This window comes from Lichtheimia ornata (genome assembly GCF_029851405.1).
Source record: "Lichtheimia ornata isolate CBS 291.66 chromosome Unknown scaffold00042, whole genome shotgun sequence".
In the NCBI taxonomy this organism is placed as follows: domain Eukaryota; kingdom Fungi; phylum Mucoromycota; class Mucoromycetes; order Mucorales; family Lichtheimiaceae; genus Lichtheimia; species Lichtheimia ornata.
The window spans coordinates 76,327-102,939 of record NW_026695362.1 but is presented as its reverse complement, the minus strand read 5'-3'; the positions used below and the strand labels follow the sequence as shown (position 1 = coordinate 102,939).

Below are 26,613 nucleotides of genomic sequence, written 5' to 3'. Positions count from 1 at the left end.
AACAAGAGCTTTGTTTCGATCTTGCATGCCGAATAGGCTTTTTGGCGAATTTTGCTCCTAGGTGTTTGCTGGCAGGTGGTATTACTTGAAAGCCGAAAGTCGATTCAAGGCTACTTGAACAGCGATTACATGGAAAACTCATCACTCATCCGATTCAAGAGACTCTGTATATGCATCCCCGGTGCAAGGATTAGTCCCAACCTATATCTTTTCTCTCAACAGAATAAGCAATCCCTATGTGCCACTTATCATTTCCTTGCGCCAAGTCAAATAAAATTGCCCTTGCCCAATTTGATTTTCCTTCACTCCTCTTCTTGCGCACAACATGAAAGGAACAAGAGCACTGATCCCATGTCGTCGGTTGATCAGCTCACGATCACGGCAAACACTCGTCCCACGATCCGTTACATACTTCAGCACCTTGGCCATGCGACTTCCAACTCCACATTGGTCAACAACAGCAATACGATCGACCTGGGCCACACCTGTCACTGTCAAACGGTTGACAAGCACGGCTGCTTCACTCCATTGTCCTGGGTGTGGTGCACCATTCCAATCGAGCGACTCTTCCAAGCCTGGCTTTTACGTTGAACGTGAGAAGAAACCTGTCAAGGAAAAGAAAAGGAGCAACAAGACATTGGACGAGCAACAGTATCACGCTGCTATTGAGAACTTGGATCCCGAGACGCGTGCGCTTTTACTACAACAAGAAGAACCATCAGCTGAAGAGAGTGACGCATTGAATGATGAAGTTGTTGAAAAGGTGGATGATATGGATGACAAAAAGGCGACACGACGTATCATTTGTGAGCGATGTTATCAGTTGGAGCATCGTGGCAACAGCAATACCTCGGCCCAATTTTTACGTGCCAGCAAACAGTATAGTTCTCTTGAGTTCCTCAAGACAAAGCGTAATCCATTGATCGTGGTGGTGGTGGATGTGACGGATTTACCTTTCTCTTTGGCACAACTACCGACGAATCCAAGTGCGCGATTCATTGTGGCAGCCAACAAGTTCGATTTGTTGCCAGGTAGCGTCCGCCGTCATGAGCAACGTTTACGAGATTGGATTGTGCAACATGCCAAACAACAGGGGATCAGCACATCTCAAATTCAACACGTGCAGTTGGTCAGTGCTACAAAAGGATGGGGTATTCAAGGTTTATTACGACGTATTGACGAGGAGCGTATGCCTACGGATGATGTATATCTTGTGGGTGCAACCAATGTCGGCAAATCAGCCTTGGTCAATCAAATCGTTTCGCAACAACGCACTGGAAGCGACAAACGTCAATATCGTATCACTAGTTCACCTGCACCAGGCACCACAATGGGCACCATTCGTATACCTCTTCATGCACTTGGGATGAGCAGCAATAATGACAACTCTCCACACGGCTTTCAACGCGATCGTTTCCTTGTCGATACACCTGGCATAATCAATGACCAGCAGCTGATACATTTGATGCCGTTTGCGGATCAAAAGAAGTTTTTACGACAACATGAGCTCAAGCCTCTCACGTTTCGATTGCTTCCAGGTAGGTAGTTTATTGAGAAGGAGTGAGTGAGGATGGATCCATTGATATTAATGTGTAATTTTGAAACAGGCAAATCATTGGTGCTTAAGCCTTTCATTCGCATTGACCTGCTTGAATCTACCGATCCAGTATTGTTGACGCTCTTCACACATCTCAACCCACACATCACAAAGACTGCCAAGCTGGATGAAAAGTTGCAAGCAGCCAAAGATTCTTCAGAACAAGCCTCCTTGTCCTTACTCGATCCCAAACTATTGCAGCTCAATACTCTACAACCAATACCGAAATTGCTCAAGGTACAAGGATTCCACAAATCACGTGCATCTATGGACTTGGCATTTGCAAGTATGGGATGGGCAGCTGTTACTGGATTATTCGACGAGGCCAAATTCAGGATATGGTTACCTAGCCAAGTTGATCCCTACAAGGCATTCAGTGTACGAGAACCACCCATGTTGCCATTCGAGTATCGTGGTGTACTTCGCAAGTTTTTCGGATCCGGTGAACGTGCTCGTAAATAGATGTACAAGTACTCAAATAAAAGAGAACACCATGATAGAAGCAAATCGTGCCGGGCTTGTTGGTCACACTGATATAGAACACATCATAATAAATTCACCTTACAATTCATACTGCAACACGTTGAAGAAGAGCAATTGGCCTATTGTTATGCACGAATACTAAATGCTATGTATGTATGTTGTTATACAGCAATAAATTTAAGCCCTTTGTCATATGCTATGTGATTGCGCTCTTGGTTAAAATTTCCACCCGTATTTTCATACAATGACTACTGTACCTTACATGACCTAGACCATACAAAAGGAACGTATGTTATGACGTTTTTGACAAGATTCGAACACATTTTGGATGCAGCCTTTGTTCAAGACACAATGAATCAATCAGGCCCTTTCTTTTCCTTTATCACAGCACATGAAGCGAATATACTTTTACAACCCTGAATAAATCTTTCGATAATACAATACATCAAATGTCTACATACGACGAGGTCCAATTTAGGAAGAAGGAGGGGTTCTCTTACTATAGAAACTAGAACGATTGGCCAACTCAATAATGCATTGATCAAGTAACCCTTTCATCCAACATCACCCACAAGAGATAGGCTGGGTACGAGGTTGAGGAGTACAATGATTTACTCGAATAGGAGATACATCGACATAGGAAGTTCTTTACTTTGGGCGTACATTTTGCGAAAGTGAATGGATAGATGTGATGAGCAAACCAAGCCGCTAGTCATTCTTTAATAAGCTGCATCCCATGTGTATAGATTCTCAGTTATGATGGCTATCACCACATAAGAGATCATTGTTCTTTGTGCAATCATTATCCTTTTTATTCAGTTTTGAATGCATTTTGAATGAGCTGTAAAGCGGTTGCTTCGGGAGTGCTATCGATGGACCACAAAGATTTGGTACGTGGATCAGGGCTTTCGACACGTAAATCACGACTACGTCCAGAGGATCCTGAAGGTGAAGGATCGATGGTTGCTGCACGTTTTGCTTTGCCTGTAGCCATCAGCTTGTTGAGCCAAATCTTTTTCAAATTGAATTCCTCTTTTCGCACCACAATATCGGACCAGCTTGGCAAGGCCTGTACACTCGATCGGATCACCAATCTCAATGCCACGTATAAATGCTCAGATAACAAAATAGCCAAGATTGTAAAGATAGGCGTGTAGCTCGAGTGGATGTTGGTCGTTGGGTGGAAAAGATAAGCAAATGACGACATGGTGACCGAGGAGAGCCAAGTCAACGTTTCCTATGTACAGTGATTTGTTAAATCTCATCCATCCATGACCTTCCTTCTTTCATCTTACCATGTTACCAATCCAAGGACCCACACCTTCAGCACGCAATGGGATAGGTCGACTATGGGCAAGCGTAAGTGACTGGGGGTATCTAATCATGCGTTACATCCTTACCGTGTATACTTGCAAATCTTGAGGGCATCACCTCGTAGCTCCACCCAATTGTTGATTAGACAGCATAAAGAGGTCAATGGCCACACGGATGAAAACATGCTCACATATCCAAACTATACATACACACGTGGTCAACATGACATGACGGCAATAATAACGAGCCATTGTCTTACCTGGATAACCATCTCAACATAGTCCGTGTAGATGTTGTAATCCGGCAAATCAACTTCCTTGTAAACTTTTTGCATGAATTTGGATGATGCGGCATCATCAGAGAGATCAGTGGTGGTGGCATCTTGATCTTCATCCTTGTGTAGCACCTTTTCGACCTTAGGCATCACCAGCTTCATAGCGTATGGGAGGATCATCTCAGTAGCAAAGCCTATAAGTTGGCCTGTGACAACGAAATACACCAATTGTCCACGTAGTCGTTGAAAGTCGACCTTTTGATGGCTATGGCTGACATTCAACTCTGTCAAGTAGGGTAACACGTGATCGCCAAATGGGATATAGATCCATGCAATGAAAAACTAATCCACTTGTAAGCCGTGATTCACCAAGTAGTTCCTCAACCCATACATTACCAGAGATAAATAGGCAACCAAAAAGTTGGCAACAAAGATCTTTTGTGTGTAATGATACTCCCATGACGTCTCGGTCTTGTGCATTTCATAGTTGTTGAGTATACGCATCCAAGCGCTGTAAATGTTGGTCATTGTTGGAATCAGCAAGACGTAACCAATGGTGGGTGCATAGTGCTAAAGGTAAATTTCGGTTAGCGTATGCTGCTGAAAAAGGATCAATCCATCCACTTGCCAATATTTGCCGGAAGGGTCCATTGTAGTATTCATGCAAAAAGAGTTGAAGGACAAAGACACAGGCAACAATGACACTCAAAGCAGCAGCACCAATAGCTACACCAGGGATGGACATTGCACGTCGGGTAAAGATCTTCCATGGAGGACAATAGGGCACCTCTTCTCCTGTCACTTGATCCTTGACCGTTCGATCGCCCTTGAATTCAACCCGCTTTCTCTCGTGCTTGGAGCAGTTGCGCACATTCCATTCCACGGCCAATTCGTGCTCTTTCCTCTTCCACATTTCAATAAAGGTCACCGACCATATCAACATGCCAAGTGAATACGTGATGCTGAGAGATCTGCCACCAAACATGACCATCAATCCGCCCACGGATGCAGGAGCAATAAGCCATAAAAAGTAGTATTGAAGGAATGCAAAATAATAGGCCACCTAATGATCCCATAATACATGGATTAGACAACGCCTTGTGTTTGAATGATGATGATAATGATATTCACCTTTTCTCCAAAATGATTGCGAATCTTTGTCAAGTCGTCCTTATCAATGAGCCATTTACGTGACCAGCTGTGTATCCATTCCTTTGATAAAAGATACCTTAGTACACGATAAGCTCCATAACCACCCATCTTTTCTTTTTACCTTATCAAATCGATCATCATGTAATGCCATAATACTTTCCACGTATGGATCCAAATTGGGGGAAACATTAGCACCGCCATCCGATTCTGGTCCTGTCAAGATTTCATAGACGACTCGAAGGCGTTCGGCATCTGTCAATCCTGTTGTATCACCTAAGCCGGCATCTTCATCATCCAAGCCTTTGACACGGATACCAAGAAGGAAATCCCGTATCCTAGATACACACAAGTTTAGGATACAACCCATCACACACACACACCCCTATCCTTTATACCTTTCACGTTCAAGTTCTTGCTCCAAAGTGGAAGTAGGACAGCCTACAAGCACCAACAACGTTCCATGAGTGCGTCCGGGCTTGACTTGGTAGCAGAGGTTGGCTCGTGTCAATTTAGCGGTCAAGGCAATCATGCTGTCTCGTACACGAGTCTCAATGGTGGCATCACGCTTGTCGGTTGGAAATCGAAAGACAATGACATAATCGACACCTGCATTGCTGCTAAGCGTATTGGTATGTTCGACTGCTGCTGGTTGCTGTTGTTGTGTTGTTGTGGGTGGTTTCTCTTCAGTGGTGGGAGTAGCAGGAGGAACGGGGAAGAGATGAGAAAAAGATGCGGGGCCTGTATTTTTCTGTTGCTCGCTCATAGTTGGGCTTATCTTGCAACAAAGCAAGAGAGAGAAAGAGAGAAAGGGAGCAACGAGTAATGAGTGGGAACACAACGCGACTTTTTTCTTTTTTCCTTTGGTGGGTGGATGGTGGCACAAACAAGTCTGTTTCGGCGCTTGGCAGCAATTCGTGCATGATTCAGTGTTTCACAAGCAGGTCATTGTGCAGTTACATTTGTTCCTTATGTTCACGATGCATTACATACAGCTATACACACTAACTAACTATGCTATGCTACTTAAATCATTTGATCAAGAGCATGTTGGATAATCATTCGAGGTTGATCATCCTCCACCTCCTCTTGGTGCATGCAATCCATTTGTTGACGATCTTCTCCCTTGGCCTCATTTTGAGTCCAATAATTGATCCAATCAAGCACTAGTAAATTAAACAAGCGTTAGATCTGTATTATAAAAACAAGCAAATAAAGCATACAAACATACCTTCCTTATGCCATCGAAGCTAGTATAGTGAATAACCCATATTAGATTAGCTGCATGTCTTGGAAATAAGCACATGAATGAACTTACCGAGTTGGCTGGCTTCAAAGTCCAATGGTTTTCGTCAGGGAAGTACAACAAACGTGAAGGAACGCCTTGTCGTTGGAGAGCTGTGAATGTAGCAAGACCTTCACCATCCACGAGACGATAATCACGTGCACCTATGTAACATAAAACCAATCAGTACATTGGTAAGATCACGTTCGTATTGTTATACCATGAATGACAAGAGTTGGTGTCTTCCAATATTGGACAAAGTTGGATGGCGACCAGCGTTCATAAATGATACGTGACAAAGGATGATAAGGAACACCGCCAAACTATAAAAGTTCAAAATGTATAAGTCGCTATGCAATGTTGTTGATCATTCTATAACCTACGTCATGTTCGACAAAGTAAAGTTCCTCGGTGGTGTAGTATGCTTGCACGGTGCTGAACATGCCATCGTGGTTCACAAATGCCTTGAAGCGGTCGCTATGGCCATTGAGCCAGTTGATCATGTATCCACCATACGATGCACCCAAACCAACGACGCGATCAGCATCCAAAAACTCATAGGTTTCAAGAATGTAATCAAGACCCTTCTCAAGATCACGGTAAGGATGAGATCCCCAATGATGTTGGATCGAATCGGTGAACTCTTGACCATAGCCTATATAAAAAGTGTGTGAGAGAGGGTTCATCCATGTATGGCATTTCTTTTTCTTATCATACCAGTAGAGCCGTGGGGATTGATAAGGATGGCCACATAGCCGGCACCAGCAAAGACTTGAGGATTCCAGCGAGTTGACCTATTTCCATCATGAGCCATTGCCATAGAAAGTGAATCACAATCCTTACCAATTATCTTCCCAAGCACCTTGAGGACCACCATGGATCAAGAATGCAACAGGATACTTTTTAGCAGGATCAAAATCAACAGGCTTGATCATCCATCCATGAACACGATCACCCAATGCACCCGTGAATTCAAATTCCTCAGGCTTAGCCATATCAATACCACCCAAGGCATCTCCAAGCGAAGGAGCAGGACCGTAGCGTTGCAACTTGCCAGTGCTAACATCCAATGAATGGACGACGTTGGGGAATTGCATCGAGTTGAGGGTGAACAAAAGCGTGTGGTTGTTGATCAAAGAGAGGCCTGAGGCTGAATGCTTTTCGGTGAGGGGCTCGACAACATGAGTGATAAGATCAATCGAAAAGATCTTTTCACGACCATATTCAGAGGCCACAACAAAGACATGAGTCGAATCGGCTGAAAAGACGAGCTCTGAAGGGCTGCGATCCCATTGTTCGGCAATGAAGGTGCGAGTACCCGAGTGACGGTCGTAGAGGGTGATGCGATTACGGTCCGATTCATATTGAGGTTCGTACATTTGAAGATAACCGAGCAATCCTGAAGGTGAGTACTTTGGTCCCGAGGTAGCAGCAGGGATATCACTATTGATGACAAATGGCTTGACTTTGCCGGATGTGGATACCACATAGAGATGCTTTGATGATTCCCAAGCATTGCTAGGACCTTGGATCTTGGAAAGGAATGCAACTTCTTCACCTATTATTTTGTAGTAATGTAAGCCAATCAAATTTACTTTTCTCACACGCATAAGATATATATACTATACCATCGGGTGAAATGTCGTATTCCGAGCTATCGCCTAGACCAAATTGAGGACATTCCTATATAGCGGATAAGTGATCCTTGTTGCTTCTTTAAAGCCATATCCACTTACCAATCCAGAACCAGCCAACAAATTGCGAGGCTCTTCAGCAAGTTTGAATTGGCCATCTTCAAGATCCAAGCCGACGACAAAGATGTTGCTCTTCTTTTCAGGCACAAACTTATCCCAATGTCTATCAAATTCGATAAGTACATGAACTAAATAGCAAAGAATAACAGCAACCTACCTAACCATCAGCTGATCATAGGCAATACCCGAATCCTTTTTGGTTTCCTTGAGTTGTTGATCACGTTCTTTGGTGCCATCCAAGGTAGAAGCGTCATCGTAGACCATGGCAGTAAAGGCAAGAAGACGCTTAGCAGCATTGTATCTATGCAATTGTTTTTAGTATTCAAAGCCAGCCATCGATGGGTGAACGATATTCCTCCTTCCTGCTTACTTGATATTGCCAAACTCGATCGGAAAATTGGTAAGCTTGTAAGGCTTTTGTTCTCCATCCTTAATGTTGATAGCATAGAGTTGGTCCACGGGTTCGTCAGCATTGTGTTGAATAAAAGCAACGTGTTCATCATCCAAAAAGAAGGGGTCGCTTTGAGCTTCGTCAAAAGAAGGTGCGGTCAACGCTGAAACTGAAGTGCTTTCAAGGTCCAACAGATAAAGACTACGCGTTGTCTATTGTTGCCAGCCATGAATATACACGCTAATGTAGCAAGCAATGTCGCTATTTTACCTTGTCATTGTCAGCATGGTAGACTGATTCGCCGTACACAGCCATGCGGCCGTTGGGAGAAGCAAGGACACCACCGGGTCTTGGCAGAGAAACAACGTCATGTGGTTCGAGTATCTTTGCACTCACCGTTGCCACGGCAAGTAGCGTAAACCCAACAAAGGATTTAAGCATAGTAGTGTACAAAGATAATAAAGGAGGATAAAGAAAAAGAAAAAGAGGTGTGAAATGTGAATGTGTGCGTGTGTGTGCGTTTCTCCCAAAGCACCCGATGATGTCTTTTTGTTTCTTCCCCCGCTTACCCTTTTCGTCAAAAAACGCCTGAAACGGGTGCCTCGGATCGATTCCATTCCGGCCTTATGCTACACAACAGCTGCTTCTTGCCTTTTGACATTTGTTTATGAACCAAGACTATTTGACATGATATCCGATTGCTATGCATGTTAATAATGAGTCATCATTTCAATCTGCTGTTGAATACTATAAAACTTACGTACAAACATGAGAGATGTGTAGTCAATAGTATTCCATTATCCTTTCTTTACCGTAGACCATTATCGAGCAAATTAACCGCATTGTCATCACGCAATAACAACCTTGTATTATGAAATCATCTTTGTTTTCATTCACCTGTTAGTTGTGAGCTTTTCATTGATTTCGAACGCGACATGACTTTATTTTGAAGTATCTGACACCTGCTGCTGTAGCCGAACGGCGGCCATGGAGCACATACTTGTGTATGCAATCGATGTAAAGGAGAGCGAAAATGATCATCGCGCTGTGTCACAAAGCCGACATCATACCTCACGTATCATATAATTCGGATCCAGGTGCTCTTGTTGGTGGGGCTCAAGATGATGCTATCCGTTTGGCAACATCGACTGCTGTACATAATGCAAATTCACCATGATTAGTCTTTCATTCATTCATTGTATTATAAAGCCTTCCTTTATTACCTACGCACAAAGAGCATCCGTCTTTGATTTTGCATACATTGAGGCACCCCCTACCTAATGTTCTTATCAAAATGGCCTTGACTATGGCCTATCACGAAAATGTCATTCCATTATCATTGTCATCATCATTGTCGACTCTTTATTAAACTAAATCCCCATTTTTTACTATACTCTAGAATACATACGTGTGGTAGGATGTGTACAACAAGGGGGAGTGTTGCCCTGGAAGGCTTATATGATCGGTTGGCAATGCACTGCTGCCTTTGATCCGCAACCTTTTGAATGTTGACGCTCCGCAAATGCATGTCCACAGTTTCCTTTTCTTTTTTTCCTCTCCACTTGTATTATCGCCATGGGACCTGCCGACCCTTACACAGCAACCAGCACAACAACAACTTCAACTACAAACGGTTCCAATGCACCCATTCCAGTAGCTGAGAACAGTCAGTCCAACAACGCATCGGGCGCTCCAGCACCAGCCAAATGGCTTCAACCAAAGAATGAGTCAGAGATGGAAACTGACAAGGTTGGCTTGGTCGCTCACAATCGCGGTTACAAACATATCCTTTTTATCGTCTATTCATTCGTGTATAAGCGCTTTTTATCAATCGGCAGCTTTGTGTTGTGTTGTTTACAATCCTTAACCTTTGCAATGTGTGTGTTTACTGAATAGCTGGGCTCCGTCCGATGCACAATTTGGTGGCAACAAGTTGCGAGCTCCACGAACACTTGCTCGTCAAGAAGAGGTAAGAAAAGGATGAAGGGATAATAGCTATGATGATGGCAGGCTCAAGGGAAATGCTATTAGTATATCCAAGGCAACAAGAAGCGTACTGTAGTCAAGCGCCGAAGGAGGAACTTGGATGATGATATTTCTGATGGAGCTGAGGATGATCCCTATCGACAAATCAACATTGAAGGTAATGAGAATGTGTGCATGTGTGCGTGCGTATGACTTTTTTTCACTCATGGGGATGGTTTGGTTGCGTAGATATCTTGAGTCCTATCGAGATCCCAACAGACATTGTACGACGTCCCGCTTTAAAACGCATTATCAAATCCCCGCAGATTGAAGGATTAGCCAGCACAGCTATGGAATTCATTGAAAGTGAAAAGAACTTTAGCAAGATTTTGTCACGTCTCTCTGCTATTTTACACCGTGATGATCCACAATACCTTGATTTGGTCCTTGAACGAACACCAGAACAACGAAAGAGACGCAAAACTTCTCAACAACAACAACCAGCAACAACAGCATCAGCATCATCATCCGAACAAGACAAGACCAAGGACAATGAAAGTGAACAACCTTTATTGCAAGCCAAGGAAGAGGAGATGGAAACGACGGCTGAGGATTTTGGTCCAGACACGGAAGCGATTGAGGTGGTGCGCTCTGTAAGAGAATTATTATTGGTAAGCAGGTTATCTTTTTGGGATTCATGTGCAGAAAAGGCTGATGATATCGTTCGGGTAGGAAAACATCAATTTCAGCAATGAATACCTTTCACGCCTTCAAGGTGCTCGGGATAAGCTCACCAAGGCTCATATGCAAAAAGAAGCATTGTACAACCAGCTCAAGGCCAATGCCAAAAAGGAAAGTGAACGAAGAAGTACACGCATGGTACGACACGCATGATGATGCAATCCCAGTGTACGAGATACGTATGTAGCATCCCCTATAGTCTCTGTTTCCTATCATCCCAAAGATAAAAAAGTAAGATATCGAAGCAGCGGTTGTGTAATCTGGATACGTGTGTGCGTGTGATTTAATATGAGCATGGGTGGATGGATGATGGGTGTGAATCAAATGCATAATCGAATATCGCGACTATCCAATCCAATGATGCTGTTTATTGAAATAGACATACGCACATGGCCTCTGTGAATCTGGTGTAGTACTCGCTGGGAAAATCTGACAAACCCGGGAATTTACATACATAGATGACATGCTTGATGCACGAAGCAGCATCGCCATCTAGATACATACCCATCAACATTGTGTGTGCATTGTTTCCCTTGTTTCCATAGTGCATCTACATACGTACATACCAACTAAGATTGTTTCCCACGTATCTTACGGCTTCATACACTATCGTCAATACGGCAATAGATGTGCATGAGAAAAAACAGACGCTGTTTTACCAAACGCCAATAGGCACTAAATGTTGTGAGAATCGCATGTCACGTTCGGGAGCATCTTTGTAGAGAGAGACATCTTGCTTATAAGTACTAGGTTTCATGATGCCTCTTGCTGACGGACCCCCCATTCTTATCCTCCCTTCCCTTACATAGAGTTCTACCCATCATGGCTACAACTCGTGAGGAGCAACAGCACCAGCACCAGCAGGAAAAGATCGAAACTGAGCATACAGAGCACAGCATCAAGTATGATCCTGAAAGTGCCACATCACTCTCGGATCCAGAAAAGAACAGTAATAAAATCCAAGAACCCTTTGTCAAATCCCCTGAGGAAAAGAAGCTTGTTCGGAAAATCACTTTTACGTTGATGCCATTCATTGCATTTGTTTGTATGCTACAGGTATGTAGCCAACATTGCTTTAGTGTTTGTTGTTACATACTTTTATGCTTATATGATTTGCATACATCATCTAGTTTGCGGATAAGGCTGCCTTGAGCGTTTCAGCGGTGCTTGGGCTTTATCAGGAAACAGGGATCACGGGCTCGCAATTCAGTTGGCTAGGATCCATGTTTTTCATTGGCCATTTGGTGTGCCAGGTAAAAAGGCTGTAGGGGGGGGGGAAACGACCACACTTTCTTTTTAAAGCTCACAGAACAATGAAAGCCTATCAACAATATCCTCATTCAAAAGCTCCCTGTTGGCCGATACCTTGGTGCATGCATATTTATTTGGGGGCTGGTAAAGAAAAAGTGATGGAAGATTCTGTATTAGAAGATTGACATGCATTGCATTTTTCAGGTCATGTTGGGCACTGCTCTTTGTAATACGTTTCCTCAATTGATGGCTGTGCGCTTTTTACTTGGTCTTTTGGAAGGCACTGCAATGCCATGGTTTGTAAGCAAATTGAACGTCCAATAGAATTCAAATAACATGGTTAATGTAGCGTGTATTTGATTGTCAATACGTTGTTTCGTCGATCGGAACAAACATCCATGTATGGATTGGTTACCATGGCAAGCGGATGGGGATCCATTTTTGGCGGACTTGTTGCCTATGGCATTTCACAAATGGGACATCAACGTGGCATCATGATGTGGCGATGGTAAGAAGAAGGTGCATCCTAAGGTTGAATCAATGAAGTTTAATGGCATGTGTTTCAGGAACCACATCATTTTCGGATGCATGACGGTGCTCCTCGGCATCTTGTGTTTCTTTTTCCTCGTTGACAATCCCAAATCATGGTTGCTTCGCTTAACGGAACAAGAAAAAGCAATCACCGAAGAACGTACGCAAGACAATGCAGTCGTCAGACATCAAAAGATCAAATGGGATCAAATGTGGGAGGCATGCAAGGAAATACGACTATGGTGCATTTGTCTAGCAGGCCTTGGACTCAATTTACAAAATGGCGCTCTTCAAGTTTTCAGTGCTCAATTTATCAAAGAGCTGGGTGATTTCACTGTACGCAAAAACATTCCTAATTAGCATTGTGAATTGACACTTGTTATTATCACATAGCCCGGAGAATCCATCTTGCTCAAGGTACCTGCAGGCACTGCATCTTTCCTTGGTGTCGTTTTTGCAACTCTGGTAGCACGGCGTACACGTCAAATTTGTTATACAGGCGCTTTCATGTCTACAGTGAGTTTGGCAGGTTGTATTATCCTTGCTGTTGTGGAATCCGGACCTGCCAAGCTAGCAGGATTCTATATCTCGTGGGCTTTAACAGGTGGATACAGCCTTCTTGTCACTACAATTGGTGCAAATGTTTCAGGTTACTCGAAGAAGATCTTTTATAATGGTGCCTTTGTTACGTTTTATGGATTCGGTAACTTTATTGGCCCCATGGTGATGCTCGAATACCAGGCACCTAGATACGTTGGAGCAATGATTGGCTTTTGTATCGGCAATGGGGTGGCTATTGTCTGCTATCTTATCATGCGCTTTTGGATGGCAAGAGAGAATCGTGATCGTTTAATCAATCCACCAGCCGAAGCTGTTGACGCTCATCTCGACTTGACAGATCGTCAAAATCGCAACTTCATTTATCGGCTATAGTCGTAGTAGTACATCCTTAAACCTTCTTATGTATCTTGTTAATGAATGTTCCGCTGAAATGACTTCAAAATGAATGTGCACCTTTATCGTCACTGGTAGAAATTGTGTATCCAATGTACCTTGATGAGGCTAAACGACGCCTTCCATTACTTTGCGATTAGGTTGTTGATGACCAAGGCCATTTTTGTGCTCTAATAGGAAGGCCGTACCATTCGCATAAGTTATGAACGTTGCACACGGCATCAAATTCACCCAGCTATTTCAGCAACAGCACCAGGAAGAGAAGAGCTCAGATTCTCGATAAGCTTGCATACAGCATCCCTATTTAGGTATGCTATGCATTACACGTTGATGCGTATTGATAGTAAGAAGTTTTGGAGATGGGACCCACACATTATCACAAATTCTCGACCGGGTGTTGGCAGCTTGATATAGAACAAGTGTCGATCAAACTGAGATGAATGTTTAAGATTTTGTGTCACCTTGCAGGTATCAGCATGCAACACGTGATATATGCATCCTTTCTAATGATGAAAATCGTATTTATTATTATCCAATGGGGATGGTATCTTCAGTAGAACATGAATGAATGCAACGAAGACCCGTGTGTATCATATACACCCCTTACACAATGCACTCTAGAAGCGACATTTTATGCATTCATCCTCTCACGCATGTTAAAGGAGCCATGTCATGGTGACAATGGTATTCTCATTGATACATGCACATGTGCAGTAATCCTTGATGGTGCCTGTAAGGTTTGACATTGATGCATCCATGAAGAATGTATGTATTTTGGTGCGGCTGGTACTTGCAGCATCCATTGTCAAAAGCAATTAGACTCTCCTGACTCCGATCTTTATCAAGGCCTTGGACCTGTGTACAAGGTACATCCTTTCCCTTTTTCTTTTTTCTCTTTTCTCTTCTACTATCACCCGTACTCCATTGGACGCATTCGACTCTTTCGTTGTTGTTCAACAAAGCCATTCCTTCCTTCCTCTCATTCTCGACGACATTCTACCAATCCGCATACAATCGTAGCTCTATCCTCATTCTACTACTCCATCCTCCCTTCCCCCCTTTTTACTTCTCATCTCACTATCTCCCAACCCCTTCGTTATGACCGCCGACCAAACAAACGCCACCGATATCTCCAACGCCTATGTTGACGCTTTTCTCGTATGCTATCTCGATCATCCTTATGCGTGTATCTTTCCAATGATATTAAAGCGAGTCGACTATTATAGACCGACCGTCCCAAGGATGGCATAGACCAAGTCCAAACACGTCTCCGAAAAGCACTTAAACTCAATGAAGAACTGGCCGAGTATTTCAAAGAACGGTAAGCGTTCATATGAGCCAAAGAAGAATCATGCATACTAACGCCGATGATGGTCTAGAGCTCACGCTGAGGACCTTTATGCAAAAACGCTCGCCAAAATATCCAAAAAGCATTTTGTCTCAGATCCAACAGCATTGGGGTATGTAAAGGGAAGGTCACTCGTAGGATGTTATATTGACAACACCACCTTTTGTGATATAGCAATATGCGTCCTATATGGGAGATGCTCCAAAACGAATTGACTGAAGTATATACCATCCATGCTGTCATGTCCATGAAGATTACCGAAGACGTTGAGGCATCCTTACGCTCCTCTATTCAAAACAATAACGAGTACAACACAATCAAAACTGTATGTATGGGTTTATTTTGTATTCGACAATGAGACTTATGACTCTTTTTAGATGGATGGCAGTCTGCAACGTGTTGCAAGAGATTATGATGAACGTATGGCAAGATTAAACAAGGTAGAGGGTGGAAAATGGAAGGGATGCATGTACCATGTTGATATTTATGATGGGTGTTTTGTTCATAGCATAAGAGCAAAGGCAAGAAATCCAATGATGCCGACGCACGTACCCAAGAAATGATGAAGGCAGTTGAAGAAGTGAAAGCTCATTGGATCCAAAATGGTCCTGATTATATCCAAGTAAGCATGATGGAATGGAGTGGGAGTAATGGCAACACTTAGTAACCTCAAATGTTCAATAGAAACATCAATCAGTGGATGCCAGTCGTTGGGATAGTTTGAGAACAGCCATTCAAAAGTTTGAAGTATTGCAAAACGACCAGATGCTGAAGCGAGTGGAAGTTGCCAACAACGTCTTGACAGCAGCCAGCAATTTCAATGTGGATGATGAAATCCTTTCTTTTTGCACCACCAACAAAATGTCGTCGTCGACCACGATCCCTCGTTCAGAGCAATCCATGTTATCCATTGATTCAGCAACACCTAGCGAATCTCTATCAGTGCCCCAGGACCACAATGGACATCCTTCTTTGGGAGGAGGGCCTACCCCTGTACCAAGTATTTCAGAACAAAGTCATCGATCAACGGGGGCGACAAGTGCCAAATCTACAGGCGGCAAATCGATCGGTGCCAAATCCACAGCGAGCAAATCAGGTGCAGGAAAGAAAGCTGGAAAGGATAAGAAATGTAAGTAGGAGGTGAATATGTAATTCCATGTGTACCTTGGCTCATCCTTTTTCTTTTTCAAATAGTCTTTTCGGGTTTAATGTCGATTCGACGCAAGACGAGAGCCGCTGACAACAATGGATACGTTAATGCCGACTTGTCACCACCCGTTATGCAACATCATGATCAACATAGCAGCTCCAGCTTTGGTATGGTTGACACTGGTAGCTCCATCTCCAATGGTTTCAGCTCTGAGAGAGAGGATCATCACACACCCAATCAAGATGAAAGCGTATCTCCTGCACCTACATCACCTACTTCACTTGGAACAGCATCCATCAAAAAGGCACCTAGCTTCTCAGGCAGTCTTGCAAGTAATCAACCTGTATGTGTATAATCTCAGCTGTATGACCCACATGATATTGACTTTTGGAATAGCCCAAGGTGCTAATCGATGCTGAAGGTTACACTATCCCACCTCCTGATCGTGCTGCATGGCCTGGTGACACTTCCTTGATCGACGACGATTTTGGATCCGATAGTGGCAGGTAAGCATGATCCTTCTCATGAATGAATGAATGAGTGACACAACCTTACACATGGCCCTTTTAGCATGTTGAGTGCACAGCAACGATTAAAGGTGGACATCAAAACCGAGGTCAAAGAGGAAGATGCAGCTCAATCAGCTGTTGCATTGACACGTGTATCATCCATGCTCAAAGAAAAAAGTACAACAACATCTACTCGTCGTCGTGGTCGTCGTGAAAATCGTGCAACTCGATTATTGGATCCAGTGCAAGAAGCCAAAGTGCCAGTGACATTGACCGATGGACCTGTACAACTAGCAGATGGTGGCCCTGTCACTTTGACCGATAACAACAATAGCAGCCCTATCATTCAATCACAATCACCTTTTGATGATACAACAACAAGTGCTCCTGCTGCTGCTGCTTCTATTGCACCACCCGATGTTCAAGTGCGTATGAACGAGACCATCCATGCATTACTCAAAGGCGGCCAATTGGATCGTGCAGCAGTGATTGGTGAAATCAAGGTGGTATACCATGGGCCAGAAAAAGTACAACAACCCGTTTATTTGCACATCAATGGTTTGGATGCTATGGAGCAAGTGACACCCAATACGAGCTATTTGACAAGCGTTGAAGGAGAACCTGGTGTCTATCAATTGGATACAAGCATGTTCCATTTGGCGGGTGATAGTCCTGTGACATGTATCAAGTATCAGTTACCTGTGGATGAGAAGGCATTGCCCATTTGGGCCCGGCCAATGTGGAAATGCGAGGATGAGCAAACGCGGTTACTCGTAAAGCATCGCAAGACGAGTGACAACATTTTGGAGAAGGATGTGCATGGCGTATTCTTCATGACGACGGTGAGCGGGGATGTGCAAAACGTGCAAAGTATCCCCGCAGGTCAATGGATGGTGGAACAAGAACGCATGGTATGGCCTATGGGTGAATGGCAAGATCTTGAGGAGCACATGCTACGAGCCAAGTTTATTACCAAGCAACAAGGTGGACCCCAACCTATCGCTATACGCTTTGAAGGCAAGGATTGGCTTGTATCCAACGTAACCATGGCAACATCATCACAACAAGAACGCGTTGATGGCGGTCTATGGGCTAATATTCAATCGATCGAACAATCAGTGCGTACAGGCAAATACATTGCTGAAGCATGAAAAAAAAAAGAATAAAACATAGAATGTAGTAGTTGTTGGATTGACAATTGTGTAAATACAGTTACTCCTCCTCTTGTACAACCCAAGGATATGCAAAAGTAAAATAAGAATGGTTGGTTGCTATGTATCAGCTGAGACAGGACATGACGTCGTTATGGTTACCAATTCAGAAAAATGTCATCACAAGCACATGTCTTTTTCTATACGTGTGTGAATATCATGTATACGTGTTAAGGGTGATGGTTGTAAAGGAGTGCATTAAAGTTTAGGGAATGTCTGGATAAGTAGTGTGCCTATGAAATTGTCACGGGAACCGGGAATCGGCAACAACCAGCAAGCTTGCCAGCCACCACCACCACCACCACTTTACTGCCACCCAGCAACTTATTATCATTATCCTACCCACACACACACACATACGCACATACGCACAGCCATTTTATTCTACTCTTTTCTTTTCTTTCTTTTCTCCTTGTATTCCATTCCTCCTCATGGCCCATTGGCAACCACAGCAACAGGGTTTGAACGACCTTCTCATACTTCTTCGCGATGCCATTCAACCCGAGTCTCGAGATCAGGCACTTGTACAGCAGGTAACACGTTGCATTCGAATGGAAGAGGAAGAGACTGATTAGTAGATAGCGACTAGCTTCATTCAACGAGATTCCTGAATACAACTCGTATCTAGTGTATATCCTGACAAAAATGCCGCAAGAGGAATCCTACACACGGGCCATCGCCGGGCTTACGCTCAAGAACAATATCAAATCATTCTTCACAAAGATGCCACCTCTTGTCCTTGATCATGTGAAACAATGCTGCACCGAAGCATTAGAGCATCCGGATCCTGATATCAATGTACGGCGTACGGTGGGATCAGTCATTACAGCTATCATTACACAAGGCCAGGTACACAATTGGCCCCATATTCTGCAGCTGCTGGTGGAGAAACTCGATAGCCCCGATGTTGTTTCAGTTGAAGCAAGTATTTACATCTTTATTGGCATATGAGATACTAACTAATAACTTTTTGTTTCCTATAGATGGCGTTTGATGCATTGGCAAAGATATGTGAAGATGCAGCTCCTGGTTTGGATCAAGAAATCGATGGTGTGCGCCCTCTCAACACAATGATCCCCAAGTTCATTCAATTCTTTCATAATCCGGATCCCAAATTACGCGTTCTTGCCATCACAGCCACCAGCCAATTTATCATGTTGCATTCACAGTCGCTCATGTGCGTCATGGAAGATTACCTTGCTGCTCTTTTCGCTCGTGCCACGGATGAACATTCTGAAGTGCGTCAAGAAGTATGTCGTTCATTGGTATTGGTCCTCGAAGCACGCCCTGACAAATTGGCACCCTCCATTCAAGCGGTGATTGATTACATGATCTATTGCATGCAAGATGAGAATGAACAGGTTGCTTTGGAAGCATGTGATTTTTGGATACAATTTGCCAGCCTTCAAGATATGCATGAACGCCTCATTCCTTACTTGGATCGCATTGTACCTGCCTTGCTACGACGTATGGTGTATTCAGAAGCCGATCTATTCATGCTGGGTGGTGATGAAGATGATGCACACATCCCCGACAATGAACAAGATATTCGACCACGTACTTCAGGAAGGCGTTTACATCACAGGGATACCACCGATCGTGAACAACAACAACAACAACAAACACCTGAACAGCATGAGATGGGTGATGAAGATGATGATAACGACGACGATGATGATGAAGATGAAGATTTGGAGGATGATGAATTCTACTCGGAGTGGACTTTACGCAAATGTAGCGCTGCTGCATTGGATGTGCTCTCGACAACCTACAGAGGACACGTTGTAGCTGTGCTGTTGCCCCTTCTCAATCATAGCCTTTTCAGCGAGGATTGGAAAGAACGTGAAAGTGGTATCCTAGCATTAGGAGCTGCAGCTGAAGGTAAGTCATCCTTAGGAAAAATCAAAACATGTTGACTCACATCCATTGCTTTGAAAAGGTGGTATGGCTGATATCGCGCCTCATTTACCTCAAATGATGCCATACTTGTTGGAAAGGTTGGAAGATACAAAGGTAAAAGCATAGGGGGAAAAGAGAAGAAAGAGATCGAAAAAGAAGGTTGACATGGTTTTTATATAGCCGCTCATCCGATCCATCACATGTTGGGCATTGGGACGATTTTCTACATGGTGCGTGGAACAAGCAGCTACTCCGGAAGGACGCCGAGCATTCTTTGAACCCGTTCTCTTTAATCTACTACAACGGATCCTCGACAAGAACAAACGTGTACAAGAAGCAGCATGCTCTGCGTTTGCAACATTGGAAGAAGAGGCGACTTTTGAGCTTGTACCTTATCTCGAACCCATTCTCGTGAATTTGACAACTGCTTTCAGGACATACCAACACAAAAACTTGTTGATTTTGTACGACGCTCTCGGGACACTTGCCGAGTCAGTGGGATCGGCATTAAACCAGCCACAATGTCTCATGCTTTTGATGCCACCTTTGATTGAAAAATGGAATAGCTTATCGGATCACGACACGGATTTATTCCCATTGCTCGAGGTATATGTGTGCAAAGCAATGCATATAAGAAACATGATTTATTAATCTCTCTCATAGTGCCTATCATCCGTCACAGCAGCTTTGGGGACTGTTTTTGCACCCTATGCAGAGCCAGTGTTTACGCGTTGCGTCAAACTTGTCGCCACGACGCTTCATCAAGTATTTTTAGCGGATCAACAACCAGATCAATATGACTCGCCTGATATGGAATTTATGGTGGTTGCATTGGATCTCTTATCAGGGCTTGTCCAAGGGCTTGGTCATCTTGTGGATCCTCTTGTTGCCAATTCCGATCCGCCGTTGTTATCTTTGCTTTCTGTGTGCATCCATGTAAGTATTCCAAAAACAAGTTGTGCCTTCCCACACGTGGTTCTTATGCATTGCATTATTGTTTTTTATGTAGGATCCTGTTACAGAAGTGCTTCAAGCAACTTATGCATTGATTGGAGATCTTGCCATGTCATGTTTTGAACGTATCCGTAACTTCTTGCCAACGGTACTCCCCGAGCTTGTTGAACAAGTTAGTGATGATCCTGCACTTGCCTCTGTGACAAACAATGCCATATGGGCAGCTGGTGAGGTGGCTATGGCATGGGGTGCCGATATGAAGCCCTTTATTGAACCACTCCTCCAACGCTTGCTTCCGTTGCTGGCCAACCAAGGCGTTCAAGAAACCATCATGGAGAATACGATGATTACCATAGGCCGTTTAGGCTATGCAGGTCCTGACATCCTTGCACGTCATTTACCCGTTTTTATCAAACCTTGGTTGCAGCGATCGCTCTTGCTTCCTCGTGAGAATGAAGAAAAGGATACAGCATTCCAAGGATTATGCCAAGTGATCAAAGCAAACCCACAAGGCATTGCTGATGTATGTATTATTTATCCACCATGTCGTTTTTCATATATCTAACGCCATCCTATAGCAACTTGTGCTCCTTCTCACTGTGATTGCTGGTTGGCAACGACCCTCACAAGGGTTGCACAAATCATTTAGTGACATCTTGTCGGGTTACAGAAACTTGTTGACGGAAGAACAATGGCAGCGAACATGGAATGCCTTGTCACCCTCCAACCGGCAGGCTCTCTCTCAACGTTACAACATGTAATCTAATTGTTTTTTCTTTGTTCTATACATACCTGTACACAACCCACCGCAGATTCCCCTCTTATCCCCTAATGGTTAACGGATCGTGTTGATACTTTAAAAAAGCCCTACTACCATTATCATTCCTCCCGAAACACACTGCACATATTGTCATTAGATATAGCCATAGCTGTTGATCAATCGTTACCCTTTTTTGCTCTTAACAAGTAACGTTGTTATCCTTGCAGGGTGTAGTGCATCACTTGATTCATTCATGGATGTAACAAAATAAGCATTTTCTTGTGTAACGTGCAATTCGAAAAGTCTTTGTGTGATGAATGAGGACCCTGCAAAGACCCAAAGGCTAATTCCATTGGTCACATCAAGAAGCTTTTCAATATAAAGGGACCCATAGTGATGTACAATTCTCATAACTAGGCTTATACATGATATCTTCAGGTGACATGGATCAGTCAATGTCAAAAGTGAGCTGGCTTTTGTTTTCGAACAAAGACTTCATTGTAAGCCGATACCTCATTACATACACTAAAGCATCGTATTGGTTCATTTGACATCGGGTAAAGATATCCGTGATGGTGCTCACATGTATCCGTCAGCAGCACCGACAAGGTTGTTTGTGCTCAACATGCATGTTGTTTACCCTGCAGCTGCAAGCTAGATGCATTATTTATTGTACCAAGGGTGAACGATGACATGTGTATTAGTAAAACCATGACCATTAGAAAGCAAGGTGTGCAAATGACGATGGATTTTTTCCCGCATGATTATTGTCGGTAGTACATGCAGCATCGTTACAACCATCTTTGGAAATTATGGCGTCAGCGTTATTGCTTTTGCAGGGAAAAAGAGAAGAGAACAAGGTGTCTATGTTGAGTTTATTTAATATGAACGACTTTGTTGGGGATACATGAAAATAAAGGCGTGTGATTGCAATGGATTAAAGACAAGGTGGGTGTGAATGGGCTACATAGTACTACTAGTAAGTCCATAGTTTGAGTGCCTTCCAGTTGAGGAAACTCCGTGTGAGTGAGAGAGGGAAAAGAGAGAGAGGGTGCACTTTTCTCTTCCCTCTTTCTTCTGCCTTTGTGAGCCAAAAACTTTACAGCAACAGCAGCAACGTCTTTTTGGGACCTCTTTTCTTGCATCCGTCGTTCTTTGTTCTGGTGTGATCCGCTTCTTTCGCAATCTCTCTTGAACATTCCATGTCAACAGGTGCTCTTCCCACTCCACAACAGCAATTGCCTGCACAGCTGGCTCAACATCACCAGACACCGCCGCCACTACCACAAACTCCTCATGTTCAACAAGCTCAACCCGTTTCTACCCAACAGCAACAACCACAGCAACCACAGGTGCCCATGCAGCAACTCCAAGGTCATGCGCAGTATCAGGTTCAACAGTTCTTTCACCAACGTCAACGTATGATGATGTACCATCAACAACAACAAGCTGCAGCTGCTGCTGCCGCACGATCAGGTGCAGGTGGTGTTCCTCCTCCTCCTCCTCAACAAGTTCCTGGTGCTCATCAGTTGCAAGTTGCTCAACAACCACAACCGCCACATCCAGCCACACAGCAACAACAACAACAGCAGCATCCATCCACTGGCGTTGGTATGGCAGCCGTTCAACAAGAAATGTCTCCTCAACCAGCAGCTTTACCCAATGGCCAACCCAATACAAAACCAGGTGTATTACCACCACAACCATCATCATCATTATCCATGCAACATCAACATCATCATCAACAACAACAACAAAAACCTGCATTTGTTATGGAACCACAAAGGTAGCGATTTCATTGGTTCATCGTGAATAAGGAAAGGAGATTTGCATGCAATTGACACGCGTATCCTCTAGACTCCAATCATCAGGACAAGCGGTGCTACGATTATTGGAATTTGCTGATATGATTAGTCCTGGCGAACAGGTATGTGCTTTTTGTGTGTGTGTACTTTTGTGTGTGTTTGTATATGCTTAGGGGAGGATGGGATGGGCAAGGGGTGGGAGTCAATGAGATGAATGCGGGGAGGGGGGGAGGTTGTTGTGCGATCCATTCATTGGATAACATACACATTTTCTCACTTTTTGCATTGCTAGGCAACGACTCCCGGCTTTTGGTATCAATTTGTGGATGATTTCTTTGCTACCCCCAGTAAGCTCAAGATGGACCTATGGAGTACTCAAAAGAATACACACGAGACTTATGGTGAGGCACCCCAGCCCATATTGCCGAATGGGCTAACGACCAAACTTCCACATGTCTTTTTTTTATATACCAGAATTGGATCGGCCTACCATTGCGAGGTTCTTTTTGCAGCAATACACTTGTCAAGTATCGTCCATTCAGATGACTTTGGAAAGGTTGAATGAGTCATTCAAGGCGGATGAGAGTGTCAGTGTCGATTGTCCCCGTGCAAGTTTGATTCATCGTTATCAACAAGGAGATATGGTAAGATTGGGGAAATACAACAAGGGGAGATTATCATTGAACAAGTGTGTGCGTTGTAGGTGATCTCTACAGGATCGTTGAATACTCGTTTCCGACGTATGCATAATGGTGTCTTTAAGATTGAATGGATGGAATTCAAATGCAGTCAGCATGAGGAATACATGGAGCGTACCAGAATGGCTGAGATCCTGGCAAACACACCAAAGTCCAACAAGGCCAAAGCAGCAGCTGCCAAAAACATGCAATTGGAATCACCTGTCAATGAATGGGGTGTCCCTGGCAAGATGTATGATTGGCTCAAGGTATGATACAAGGATAATATCAAGTCGACCCCACTAATGGGATGTCATTAGATGGCTGAAATGATGGGCCGAATGGATGAAGTTATCTTTCATGCTATGGTGACTAATATTGGACCTAGAGGTATGTGCATTCAATGATTGGAAAGAGTGTATGGCTGATATACATCTTGTCCTATTAGAGAGTTTGAATGCTTTGGCCTATGAAGCGAATATGAAGAATCCAGAAATGGCAGGAGCCAACAAGAGTAATGGTGCCACTGCTGGTAGTGGCGTTGGATCGGGTGGTAAGGTCAAAGTACCCAAAAGAGAATCAAAACAAGATCGGCCAAAGTTGACACGTCAAAAATCAACTCGCACCAAAAAAACAGCTGCAGAAAAGAAAGCTGCCGCCGCTGCCGCCGCTGCTGCTGCCAATCCCAATCCCAATTCAACGAACGAGACTGCCTTTGCTACTACAGCCGCTGCTGCTGCAAAATCACCTGTGGTCAAAACTCAACACACAGCAGGATCAGCTACGAATACGCCAATGCAATCTCATAATCAGTTACCACTTTCTTATAACCAATCATTACCACTCCAACAAGGCAATATCCCAACGAGTCAGCAACAACAGCAACATCAAATGATGCTTCGTCAACAACAACTTTTCCATCAGCAGCAGCAGGCTATGCTACAACAACAACAACAGCAGCACATGGCAACGGCTAATGTTTCCATGCCACCACAACCTGCTTTAATGCAACAACAACAACAGCCCACCGCATACCCACAAGTCTCACAGGTTCATCAACCCGGTACCTGAGATCGATCTCCTACTCTTTCATTTTTCATGCCGCATCCTCCTCACTCTCTATGTAATAATACCTTGCTATATTCATCCCGATTTTTATCATGGCATCATCCTTCTTATCACACACACCAACCTTTTACCTCATTTTACGACAACCGCACCCAAAGCATGCATCCACTGGAAAAGAAAAAAAAAAAAGGAACACACCCGCATATGGAATCCTCTAATGCCATTTGCCTTTTTGCTCCCCCATTTTTTGTACAGCCTTTTAATAACTTTACTGCCTCAACACCAAGCCTCGTCTTCTCCTGATTTCTACGTATATATCTAGTAGTCTCCTCTTTTACTGCAATATATCACATTTGCTTACTCTGGTCATCCATGTTGCCTACCTACTTTGTGTTGCTTAGCGTTCAATCTTAAATGTCAGCCTTTATACATTGTAGGTGGAAAGTATCGACAATACTGATCCTGATGAGAAGATGCATTTCCACTACATACACCGATACGCAGATGCATGTAGCTCTAACACCTGAGGTCGGTATAAGGCTACATGAACGATATCTTGGCTCCCACAAATTTTAAAAGGTTGATTCAAACTGCTAGTGTTTCTACTACACACATTAATCACACATTACATACCCAGCAATATGAACTTGGGAGTATCCCTTTTTATGGCTCTCTTTTTTGTACATTCATGGTGCTACGTCTGACCTTGGTCCTGAAGCGCTCTCGGCAGGTCCCCAACGCGATCTTTTGGATGATCTTATTGACTGGCTTAGAGCCAAATCTGAAACACAAGTTGAGAACGCCCTGCACCTCAAGGATGTTCAGGTGTGGGTTGACGATTGTATTTATTTCGGCTTGTTTCATCCTTACAAATATGATGCGGAAGAGCGGCTCTCTCCTTACGTACATCATGCGGAAGAGCGGCTGTAGATACTATGTGCTGTACTATCTCTTTCTCCAATAAATGCATACAGATGATGCTCGTTAGTGACCCATTTTATGCAGTACCATGATTTGTATAGCCATTAGAGCGAGTATACCCATGATGAAATATCCAAAGCTTATAGATTGTAAGCCGCTTTGGTCATGGCATCATCCTTCCTACCTATCACGCGAACCCACACATGCCAATCTCTTTTTCACTATACGACACCCACGCTCAGCGCATATGCTGCTCACAATGAATGCTGATCCATCGTTATCCAAGAGAAGCATCATTTCGCCACATGCAGCCAAGAGCATCCACAGTTGTTCTTGCATCATTTAAGGATCCTACGCAACCCCTGAAGTTTTTGTTAGGCTACAACACCTCTTTCACTTCTACAGCGTTATAAAAGGCTGACGCAAACATCGTATGTTACTAACAATCATTGGTGAACATCATGAACTTCAAGCTATCCATTTTTGTGGCTCTTGTTGTCGGTGCACTTTTGGTGCTAGCTGCGCCATCTCCCGCTACTGGACAAGGTCAAGCTTCTGATGAGGAGATTAAGCGTCAAAGAGTCAATTGTGGCTTCAAATGCTATTTTGGATCCGTAAACCC

The 26,613-nt window shown here is 43.7% G+C and overlaps 8 protein-coding genes across 8 annotated transcripts; 6 read left to right on the top strand and 2 right to left on the bottom strand.

The window, feature by feature from the left end:
• Positions 1–325: 325 nt before the first annotated feature.
• On the top strand, positions 326–2,059 carry O0I10_008146 (uncharacterized protein; the record flags this gene model as incomplete). Its single annotated transcript, XM_058488153.1, has 2 exons — positions 326–1,538; positions 1,608–2,059. The coding sequence occupies 2 exons, from the start codon at positions 326–328 to the stop codon at positions 2,057–2,059; spliced, it is 1,665 nt and encodes a 554-aa protein (XP_058341046.1).
• Positions 2,060–2,891: 832 nt separating this feature from the next.
• O0I10_008145 (uncharacterized protein) lies at positions 2,892–5,583 on the bottom strand (the record flags this gene model as incomplete). The annotated part of the gene is made up of 9 exons (XM_058488152.1): positions 2,892–3,317; positions 3,376–3,427; positions 3,481–3,593; positions 3,654–4,010; positions 4,065–4,238; positions 4,297–4,731; positions 4,800–4,880; positions 4,942–5,155; positions 5,216–5,583. 9 exons carry the CDS (start codon positions 5,581–5,583, stop codon positions 2,892–2,894), a joined length of 2,220 nt encoding a protein of 739 aa, XP_058341045.1.
• Positions 5,584–5,843: 260 nt separating this feature from the next.
• On the bottom strand, positions 5,844–8,688 carry O0I10_008144 (uncharacterized protein; the record flags this gene model as incomplete). Its single annotated transcript, XM_058488151.1, has 12 exons — positions 5,844–5,983; positions 6,049–6,067; positions 6,136–6,266; positions 6,323–6,425; positions 6,486–6,757; positions 6,820–6,896; positions 6,946–7,660; positions 7,731–7,785; positions 7,839–7,959; positions 8,014–8,157; positions 8,227–8,459; positions 8,518–8,688. 12 exons carry the CDS (start codon positions 8,686–8,688, stop codon positions 5,844–5,846), a joined length of 2,181 nt encoding a protein of 726 aa, XP_058341044.1.
• A 1,134-nt stretch (positions 8,689–9,822) lies between these two features.
• Positions 9,823–11,106, top strand: O0I10_008143 (uncharacterized protein; the record flags this gene model as incomplete). Its single annotated transcript, XM_058488150.1, has 5 exons — positions 9,823–10,058; positions 10,144–10,216; positions 10,279–10,390; positions 10,462–10,883; positions 10,945–11,106. 5 exons carry the CDS (start codon positions 9,823–9,825, stop codon positions 11,104–11,106), a joined length of 1,005 nt encoding a protein of 334 aa, XP_058341043.1.
• Positions 11,107–11,775: 669 nt separating this feature from the next.
• O0I10_008142 (uncharacterized protein) lies at positions 11,776–13,668 on the top strand (the record flags this gene model as incomplete). Its single annotated transcript, XM_058488149.1, has 7 exons — positions 11,776–12,009; positions 12,084–12,206; positions 12,274–12,348; positions 12,409–12,500; positions 12,554–12,712; positions 12,771–13,071; positions 13,129–13,668. The coding sequence occupies 7 exons, from the start codon at positions 11,776–11,778 to the stop codon at positions 13,666–13,668; spliced, it is 1,524 nt and encodes a 507-aa protein (XP_058341042.1).
• A 1,119-nt stretch (positions 13,669–14,787) lies between these two features.
• Positions 14,788–17,847, top strand: O0I10_008141 (uncharacterized protein; the record flags this gene model as incomplete). Its single annotated transcript, XM_058488148.1, has 10 exons — positions 14,788–14,847; positions 14,916–15,010; positions 15,069–15,149; positions 15,212–15,362; positions 15,415–15,477; positions 15,546–15,659; positions 15,722–16,166; positions 16,232–16,530; positions 16,584–16,693; positions 16,758–17,847. 10 exons carry the CDS (start codon positions 14,788–14,790, stop codon positions 17,845–17,847), a joined length of 2,508 nt encoding a protein of 835 aa, XP_058341041.1.
• A 491-nt stretch (positions 17,848–18,338) lies between these two features.
• Positions 18,339–21,521, top strand: O0I10_008140 (uncharacterized protein; the record flags this gene model as incomplete). The annotated part of the gene is made up of 8 exons (XM_058488147.1): positions 18,339–18,440; positions 18,490–18,822; positions 18,891–19,788; positions 19,847–19,920; positions 19,987–20,412; positions 20,470–20,742; positions 20,816–21,283; positions 21,339–21,521. 8 exons carry the CDS (start codon positions 18,339–18,341, stop codon positions 21,519–21,521), a joined length of 2,757 nt encoding a protein of 918 aa, XP_058341040.1.
• A 1,201-nt stretch (positions 21,522–22,722) lies between these two features.
• Positions 22,723–25,073, top strand: O0I10_008139 (uncharacterized protein; the record flags this gene model as incomplete). Its single annotated transcript, XM_058488146.1, has 7 exons — positions 22,723–23,306; positions 23,378–23,447; positions 23,618–23,726; positions 23,800–23,969; positions 24,029–24,271; positions 24,323–24,392; positions 24,451–25,073. 7 exons carry the CDS (start codon positions 22,723–22,725, stop codon positions 25,071–25,073), a joined length of 1,869 nt encoding a protein of 622 aa, XP_058341039.1.
• Between the last annotated feature and the right edge of the window lie 1,540 nt (positions 25,074–26,613).